This window comes from Xyrauchen texanus, chromosome 16 (assembly GCF_025860055.1).
Source record: "Xyrauchen texanus isolate HMW12.3.18 chromosome 16, RBS_HiC_50CHRs, whole genome shotgun sequence".
NCBI classification, from domain to species: Eukaryota; Metazoa; Chordata; class Actinopteri; order Cypriniformes; family Catostomidae; genus Xyrauchen; species Xyrauchen texanus.
The window spans coordinates 44,857,023-44,867,022 of record NC_068291.1 but is presented as its reverse complement, the minus strand read 5'-3'; the positions used below and the strand labels follow the sequence as shown (position 1 = coordinate 44,867,022).

Sequence of the window (10,000 nt, the reverse complement as noted above, 5' to 3'; positions counted from 1 at the left end):
CTTTGGGGGCATTCTCATTTAGAACCCCCCCAACTTTGGGGGCATTCTCATTTAGAACCCCCCTCAACAACTTTGGGGGCATTCTCATTTAGAACCCCCCCACAACTTTGGGGGCATTCTCATTTAGAACACCCCCCCAACTTTGGAGGCATTCTCATTTAGAACCCCCCACAACTTTGGGGGCATTCTCATTTAGAACCCCCCTCAACAACTTTGGGGGCATTCTCATTTAGAACCCCCCAACAACTTTGGAGGCATTCTCATTTAGAACCCCCCAACAACTTTGGAGGCATTGTCATTTAGAACCACCCCCCAACAACTTTGGGGGCATTCTCATTTAGAACCCCCCTCAACAACTTTGAGGGCATTCTCATTTAAAAACAGCACCCCCAACAACTTTGGACATCCCCCTCTCCCCCTCCTTTGATATCTTTGGGGGCGTTCTCATGTAGAATCACCCCCCCCCACCCCCCCATTTTACAACTCTGGGGGTTTTCTCATTTAGAGTCACATATCCTGTTGCTGGATAGCCTCCAACACAAAGATGGTTGTTAGTGCTTGTTACAACACCTAACACACTACATAGTGCCCCGACCCCTTGTGCTAACCCCGAATTTTGGTTTGTGTTTGTTGTGGTATCAAAAACTTCCAAAATTTGGCGTACTTCATACATAATAGCACGCACTGTACCATCACAGCACAGTTTACACAGTACTTGGTAAAGTATGTATAAGTATGCACATATGTTTGCACCGACTGTCCGTGATTGTGACCGTGTACTTCTGTAGGCTCTTCGGGAGAGTGACAGTGTGAAGGATGTTATTGGTCTCGTTTTGGCTTTTGGAAACTACATGAACGGTGGAAACAGAACCAGAGGACAGGCGGACGGATTTGGACTCGAGATTCTTCCAAAACTGAAAGACGTCAAGAGCAGGGTACAACATATCTCCTCCTTAAACCATAAATCTAGACTCCGTACTGTCATTTCTATAGATAGATGCTGAACTGATTCTAGACGGGATGTTTATCAAAACCATATAGACAGACAGAACCTAATTATTTTTGAGTTTATGATGCGTGAAGAATGTATCTGTCCCGGACGTTATATGCATGTACCATTCAATTAACCTAATTCCCCCTTCAGTAGCTGATGAAGCGTGCTTTAACGGATTCAACGCTGTGCTAAACAGCCATCCTAATTCTCAACTGTCTTTTCCCACCAGGACAATCGGATAAGTCTAGTGGATTATGTGGTGTCCTACTACCTGAGGAACATGGATGAGGTGAGCTCCACAGGTGAACAGTCCCTCTCTGAATGGCAGGTCTGGTCGATGTGACTGTAGAGTAACCGTGTTGTGTTTTCAGAACGCAGGAACCGATAAGAGCGTTTTCCCATTGCCTGAACCTCAGGATCTGTTCCACGCCGCACAGGTGAAGTTTGAAGATCTCGCAAAAGACCTTCGCAAGTTAAAGAAGGAGCTGACGGGTACGACACATTCCTTTTTAGTTTCCCAATTCCCAATGGGCTCCAAGTCCTCGTGGTGGCGTAGTGACTCATAGCTCCTCCGCGTCTGAGACCGTCAATCCGCGCATCTTATCATGTGACTTGTTGAGCGCGTTATCGTGGAGATGCAGCGCTTGTGGAGGCTTTACGCTATTCTCCGCGGCACCCACGCACAACTCACCACACGCCCCACCGAGAGCAAGAACCACATTATAGCGACCACAAGGAGGTTACCCCATGTAACTCTACTCTCCCTAGCAACCGGGGCAATTTGGTTGCTAAGGAGACCTGACCGGAGTCACTCAGCACAAGTATCTCAGTACTCGCTGAGACACCCAGACCCCCAACACATTCTTTAACCGTAGAGAGTTTTCTGAAAATCACTGGTAACATTCACGTGTCGTTTGACATGATTTGGTTGATGTAGCTCTTCAAGCTCTGAGGGTGTTTTTAAAGATTTCCTGTTTCAGTGGCATACCCAAAATGAAAGGCAAAAAAAGGGTCAAGTGTTTGGTATCAATGTAAAGAAAACGTTTTCAATTTTTTCTTAAAATTCTGAGACTCTCATCATAAGAAACTGCTGGAAAATCAGAAAAAAGAGCCAAAAATGTACTTTTTTTTATTTTTCTGATTTGTCATTATATACATTATATCTGGGTGTAATTAAGGTGACTCTGAAAAACTGCGTTTGTTTTGTTCCCAATAATGTCATATATGCGGGGGGGTCTGGGTATCTCAGCGAGTATTGACGCTGACTATCACACCTGGAGTCGTGAGTTTGAATCCAGGGCGTGCTGAGTGACTCCAGTCAGGTCTCCTTAGCAACCAAATTGGCCCAGTTGCTAGGGAGGGTAGAGTCACATGGGGTAACCTCCTCGTGGTCACTATAATGTGGTTCTCGCTCTCGGTGGGGCGTGTGGTGAGTTGTGCGTGGATGTCGAAGAGAATAGCGTGAAGTCTCCACATGCGCTACGTCTCCATGGTAACGCGCTCAATAAGTCACGTGATAAGATGCGCAGATTGACGGTCTCAGATGCGGCGGCAACTGAGATTCATCCTCCATCACCCTGATTGAGGCGAGTCACTACACCACCACGAGGTCTTGGAGTGCATTGGGAATTGGGCGTTACACATTGGGGAGAAAAGTGGAGAAAATCCCCCCCCCCCCAAAAAAAATATTTTTGTAGGATTCTACTCTTGGACAGATTTCCAACAACATATGGCACATGTATATTTGATGAGTTTGATGTTTTTACTGATTACATAAATAAAAAATATGTGCAAAAATTTTCAGAAATGATCAAAACGGAACATTTCCCATCCGAGCTTAAAGGGTTTAAAAAAAAAAAAAAAAAAGATGACCTATTTTAATGTACACATAACCGAGCCATTACAGAATCATTCTGATAGAAATGTATCATATGGCCATAATGCTTATTGGTATTAAATCAAACAAGCATGTCATTAACGTGTGGTTAAAAGCAGCTCCATTTCATGCAACAGTTTTTACCCTGCAAAGAAACGTCTTACCCACATCGTCTACTCTGTTCTGCTCCGGGCCGTTGGAGAGGTCGAGGGTCATGCCCCCCCTCCACCCCCTGGTGTCTGCAATTATTTAAATCAGCCAATAATATGGCATATGAAAGCAATTAGATATGCTCTTACTCATTCACCTCCATCCGAGAATCGTTGTTAAAAACCGCGATCCTCACTGACCCGCGGGACAAAATACAAAACGGCTACAAAACGACTGCCGCCCCACCTCGAGCTGTCTGTCACTCATTTATTAGCCCAAAAAATGGAAGACAATAAATACAGAGTGAGGGCTTTAGCATTTGATCCACACCACAACAAAAAACTTGAAACGTCTCGCCAGCGAGTCCTCGGGCTGTTGGCAGGAGATTATGAGGAGAAAGTTCTGAAAGCGCACCTTCCACGACTTGATTTCTGAGCTCACCGGCAGCAGACTGGCAGGGATAAATATTAATGCCGTGCAATCGTAAAGCAGTTCACAGAGAGCAAGTGTTCCTAATTATTCCTTAAGTCATTCCTGTTTAAAGTGAGCGTGGACAGGAAGCTGAGGTAGTGAACTAGTAGAAAAATACCACCAGACAGTTTCTGCTCATCTAGTTTCCATTAAATTCGACCAAATCATTACCGAAGGACGTCGATTATTTTCTCTGGATGATATGTTGCGTATACTGTATGTATCATTCATATAGCCAATACAACGTGTTTTCAGATAAGTCTTTAGTCCATTCAATGCTACAGATGTCATAATTAACGTAGCCATTTCTAATCGTAGAGTTTGCGCAGTTACACCAGTTTCATACACTAACCTGCGAACTCATCAGCATCACTTTGTTCATAATGTTCACACTTTTGTGTGTGTACGGTCTGCCACCTGAACCGCATCATCATGCCCTGTGTTTGATACCTGTGCTGTGTCCTACCGGTGATGCGGGCGTGGCGCTTCTCGTCCGGGGTACAACCGCCTTTTGTAGTCAACTCCCCAATTTGTAACACCCAATTCCCAATGCGCTCGAAGTCCTCATGGTGGCGTAGTGACTCGCCTCAATCTGGGTGGTGTCCACGTCGGAGACCGTCAATCCGCGCATCTTATCGCGTGACTTGTTGAGTGCGTTACCGTGGAGACGTAGCACGTGGAGGCTTCACGCTATTCTCTGCGGCATCCGCGCACAACTCACCACACACCCCACCGAGAGTGAGAACCACATTATAGTGACCACGAGGAGGTTACCCCATGTGACTCTAGCCTCCCTAGCAACCGAGCTAATTTGGTTGCTAAGGAGACCTGACTGGAGTCACTCACCACACGCCCCACCGAGAGTGAGAACCACATTATAGCGACCACGAGGAGGTTACCCCATGTGACTCTACCCTCCCTAGCAACCGGGCCAATTTGGTTGCTAAGGAGACCTGACTGGAGTCACTCACCACGCGCCCTACCAAGAGCGAGAACCATATTATAGTGACCACGAGGAGGTTACCCCATGTGACTCTAGCCTCCCTAGCAACTGAGCTAATTTGGTTGCTAAGGAGACCTGACTGGAGTCACTCACCACACGCCCCACCGAGAGTGAGAACCACATTATAGCGACCACGAGGAGGTTACCCCATGTGACTCTACCCTCCCTAGCAACCGGGCCAATTTGGTTGCTAAGGAGACCTGACTGGAGTCACTCGCCACACACCCTGGATTCGAACTTGCAACGTTTACCAAGAAACAAGCCCGAAAACACATCGGGGACTTATTTTGAATCTTATTTTGAAATGACGAAGACTTGGCTATGTTAATAAGCTTTTTATAGCCTGTATATTCACCAGGTGAAGGGTTTGGCTCACTTTATTAGTTACACATGTAAACCTGCATATTCATGAGATTATCTAATCAGCCAATCACGTGGCAGCAGTGCAAAGCATAAAATCATGCAGATACGGGTCAGGAGCTCCAGTTAATGTTCACATCAACCATCAGAATGGGGGAAAATATGATCTCAGTGATTTGGAGCTTGGCATGATGGTGTTAGACGGGCCGGTTTGAGTATTTCTGGGATTTTCACACAGAACATTCTCTAGAATTTACTCCGAATGGCATCAAAAACAAAGACCATCCAGCGAGCGTCAGTGTAAGTTCTGTGGACGGAAACGCCTTGTTGACAAGAGAGTTCAACGGAGAATCTGTAAATTGGTAAAACCTGTTTAAGTTGCTAATTGCATCTCATATTGAGACTTTTGATGGCAGACTTTGGGATTTTGGGGAATCTGAGCAATTTGAGAGATAGTGGAGATCACGGTTGACATCTCCACCTGTCTTGTGTGTATTTAGGGGTTTGTGTTTGCTGATTTTACACCCGTGGCGTGTGACATATTCTGGCGCAAGGGTCGTTACACAGGTCAGTCTCAGGGGCATTTAAATGTCTGAACTATGAGACTAGAGCGAGACAGAGATGCCCTGAGACAACCTGACTGGCCCTCTGCCCCCAACGGTGCCCTCTTCAATGTTTACCAGAAATATGATCTCCACATGAGCTGCTTTGCTTTCTTTCTTTTCCCTTACTCTGTCTTTCTCCATTGCTCTCAGGTTGACCTGCCATTTATAGATTTACTTAAAGGTTTAATGTTTGCAGCTTGAATGACAAATGTAGAATGGTATTTCAATTTAGACTTCCTAGGTGACTTGGACATATTGAAAAATGCTGAAAACATCACACGGCTTCTTTCACATTTTTATGTCTTCTTATAAAAATAAAGTCTTCCATTGGTCTAACAAAGCCTCCTTAAAACTTCAATGCCCACTGTTCTGATTGGCTAACATCGTGCAGCCCTTCAAATACAGCCATATTTGAAACTCAATCACAAGACAATGAACAAGCACCACAACATTATAAAACTACATTTCAGGGGTTGCACATAATGCACATCCAACACATTGCATCCGAATATATAAACCTGTTCATCACAAGCACCATTAACTAAACTGTTTACTCACGGTTTGTGATCGGGTCCAATAGATCCTTTGCAAAGCTTGAATCAGATAATGACTGGCTCACAAGCAATCCACGCTGATATAAGCTGACAAAACGCACATACATAGTCCAAATCAGAATGAACAAGACGCGCAAACACATACTGTAGTGTAGCACTGAGGCGCACATCACCGGAAACATCAAAATGGTCAAAGATGTCCGTCTAGTGCATGTTTACATACACCAAGAATAATAAATAGCACAGATGGGTGCAAGAACACGTTCAGGGCATTTGTGCTCAAAACAACAAGATGCAGTCTCTCTTTCAGATTTGTAACTTGACACCACATATTTGAATAGCAGCACGAGAAACGTGACAGCGGTCAAAGACGCCTGTCGTAGTGCATGTTTATAGACAAAAATACATCATTCAAAATCATCCAGATGGTTCCCCTTTGGTGTTCAGGAATAGTTTGTAGGCCACACTACCACTGTCTGTCCTGCTCTGTTTATGAACTGAAACACCAGTGGGCGGGGCCAAGGGTTTGTTGACGTTAAAGTAGCCGTTGATGTTGTTGTTGTGGCGTTTTTGTGGGGATTACGTTTTGAGTTCTGAAATGTACAGTATGTAGTTTTTATTGTTGAAAGACCTCTTATATGTCGAAGTATCAAGGAACATTTGATTCCTCATGACATGAACGACTCCAGCCAGGTCTCCTTAGCAACCAAATTGGCTCAGTTGCTAGGGAGGGTAGAGTCACATGGGGTAACCTCCTTGTGGTCGCTATAATGTGGTTCTCGCTCTCGGTGGGGCGTGTGGTGAGTGACTCTAGTCAGGTCTCCTAAGCAACCAATTTGGCCCGGTTGCTAGGGAGGGTAGAGTCACATGGGGTAACCTCCTTATGGTTGCTATAATATGGTTCTCGCTCTCGGTGGGGCGTGTGGTGAGTGACTCCAGCCAGGTCTTCTAAGCATCCAAATTGGCCCGGTTGCTAGGGAGGGTAGAGTCACATGGGGTAACCTCCTCGTGGTCGCTATAATGTGGTTCTCGCTCTCGGTGGGGCGTGTGGTGAGTTGTGCGTGGATGCCGCGGAGAATAGCATGAACCCCTACACGCGCTACATCTCCACGGTAACGCGCTCAACAAGTCACGTGATCAGATGCGCGGATTGATGGTCTCAGACGTGGAGGCAACTGAGAATCGTCCTCCGCCACCCGGATTGAGGCGAGTCACTACGCCACCACGAGGACTTGGAGCGCATCGGGAATTGAACAAAAGTGAAAAGAATGCTTGAGATGAAAAACAAAGAAAATTCAAAAGGAAATATCAGAATATTTGTATCAGACAAATTATCCAAGAAGTGTGTAAATATGATTTAATTGTGTGTATTTAGGATATATAAAATGTTAGCTATGAAATTAGCCTCAGCAAAACAAATAAATCTGCCTTTTTTGTTTCAAAACCATTCAATATGTCAATTTTCATGACGTAAATCTCCTGTGATGCATGTACATAGAGTAGGAAAGTTAAAAATGCTAAAAGTGGCCACTTAAAAAAAGACGTGAAGTTTGGCATTAATCATGGATATAGAAAAACTGGATGTGCCATGAATTTCCCCGCTGACGCCCGTCAGACAGTGTCCTTTTCATTAAGCCACTGGTGGGTCGAGTCTGGGAAACTCGACCACAATTCTGAAAACAGAACCCCAAAAAATGTTTCATACGTGAGGAACACGGGAACATCCAGGCAACTTTGGGCAAAATAATGCAAACACAAATAAGACAGAAAACTTGAGGCAGAAAGCACAAAGAACCACAGCTGTTTTTCTTAAAGTTCAATGACAAGAGACAAACATGAACGCATGAGTAATGGTTATCAAAGACCAACAGCTCTAGACGGCCATTATTGAATGTTTCCAGATGAATCTGTCTCTTTGGAGCCGAGACAATGAGTACACACACCCTAAGAGGCCATTGGCACGACTCTTCATGTGTTTGTGTGCATTTGCATGTCGGCTACTTTCATTTATTAGTTCTAAACCACAAAACATTGATCTGAGATGATGTTAGTCTGGTGTCGTCAGCGTTGTTCTTTGGCGAGTCTGCGGCGCTTTGATGTCGCCACAAACATCCAGTAATCTGCATTCTAGCAATTCCACCTCTGGGTATTCGTTTTTATAACAGTCGCATCAATTGAGCACTTTGCCAAGAGTCCAGACAATAGATGCATTGCTTATGTCCTCAACCGTTATAGATGACAAAAGAACGATTTAACGAAAACCACGTTTCTACACGCATACCCACTCGGACTCACAAAGCTTTAAACGTCATGTTTTGGAAAATCTTTCAGGAGAAAAGACATTTGTTTGGCCGGCAGCCCGCAGATATTTATATAGCATGCTGTGGATCAACTTCATCAGATAATCCACAATTATACACAACCTCAGTGTGCTGTCAGAGCTCGGTATGAATCCCACGCTTACCCCTCTGACAGGCCAAGGCCGACGCGTCTAGATATATCCTTGTGTAGCTTCTACAGCCCTACGGGTTTACTGGATATTATGGCAGTTTTGCAGCGACCAGACGTTCATTGTAGACATAAAACGAGAGCCACAGAATGCTTAACACCCTGTCTACACATGCACAATGGCTTGAGACTGTTTCTAAATTACGTACAGATAGTATGGACCTATCAACGAATGCATCCAGTGTAGACAGCATCATTGATTGTAATTGGAGCGATTAGTTTTTGGCACAATGCGCCGCTCTCGTCTTGTGTAAGAGTCATTACTCAGCATTTAAACTTCAAACACCCTGGTGCTTTCAAAAGGGTTCATACAGACCCAATAGCCTCATGAAGTCTCAACACTCATGAGAATGAACCTATAGCAGCATGACATTTGTTTGTTTAGATTCTGTGACCGCATATCCGCTGTCTCCTCACCTTAAATACTCCTGCCACCCATCACTGGAACGCGAAACTGGTGTGGCACACAGGTGGACCTCATTCATCACTGATCTTCCAGGCCTAGCTCTACTCTACGAGGATCATTTTTGCTAGGGGCGGCAGGTTGTAGAGCGGGTCAGCTGCTAATCACAGGATTGGTGGTTCGATTCCCGGCCCACACGACTCCACATGCTGAAGTGTCCTTGGGCAAGACACTGAACCCCAAGTTGCGCCCAATGGCAGACTAGCACCTTGCATGGCACCTCTGCTGCCATTGGTGTGTGAGTGTGTGTGTGAATGGGTGATTGAGACACAGTGTAAAGCGCTTTGGTGACCTCTAAGGTTAAAATAAAGCGCTATATAAGTGCAGACCATTTACCATTTACCCAGACACCGCTTGGCCTTGCCCTGCTCGCCACACACGCCCATCGCCAAACTCAGGTCAGGTTCTCCGGCCTGTGACGTTGATGCATCAGGATGGTCTCCGGGTCCAACCCGCACGTGCCTGGGAGTGGGAACAAGATGAGGGAGAGGAGAGGAGGAGTGGGAATAGAGAGAAAGAGAGCTCGCCAGCCCCGGATACGCTGTCGACTGGCCCTCGGCTCGCTGTACTGCTTCCGTCCGTGATGCCGGGCGATGGTACTGGACCCCCTCAGCCGTCCCTTTCGGTTGCCGGAAGGGACGGCTTCCCTTCGGTTGCACTCCCTCGGCATCCTGATACTCAGTAAGTGGCGAGGACTCCTTGTCGGCGCTAGTAGTTCATAAATAGCAAACAAAAGATGAGTCTTAAAATGTTTATGCCTGAGAACAAATCGACTGCCTGTTTGTCTCAGAAGACGGGTTGTCTTTACACTACACTTGTGCTAATTTAGCCGCTATATAAACATCCATATCTCTGCTGCTCCCCCATAACAATCATAAACACATGCAGGCATTTACTACATTCCTCAGTAATAACCAGATGAATAACTATACACACATATATATTTATGTACATGTTTGGAGGAGGTATAGAAATGCAGTTGCCAGGTAATGGCTCTTTTACGCCGCGAGTTTGTT

The 10,000-nt window shown here is 45.5% G+C and overlaps 1 protein-coding gene and 1 long non-coding RNA gene across 2 annotated transcripts in view; both read left to right on the top strand.

Moving 5' to 3' along the window:
- Positions 1 to 10,000, top strand: part of LOC127656941 (uncharacterized) — a 452,192-nt gene that overhangs the window by 162,234 nt on the left and 279,958 nt on the right. The gene's annotated exons all lie outside the window — the stretch shown is intronic.
- The window catches only part of LOC127656915 (formin-1-like), an 82,340-nt gene that overhangs the window by 55,565 nt on the left and 16,775 nt on the right, over positions 1 to 10,000 (top strand). The window contains exons 11-13 of the mRNA XM_052145457.1: positions 789 to 935; positions 1,224 to 1,283; positions 1,366 to 1,486. Of these exons, the coding sequence (XP_052001417.1) occupies positions 789 to 935; positions 1,224 to 1,283; positions 1,366 to 1,486 (328 nt within the window). The remainder of the gene's footprint in view (positions 1 to 788; positions 936 to 1,223; positions 1,284 to 1,365; positions 1,487 to 10,000) is intronic.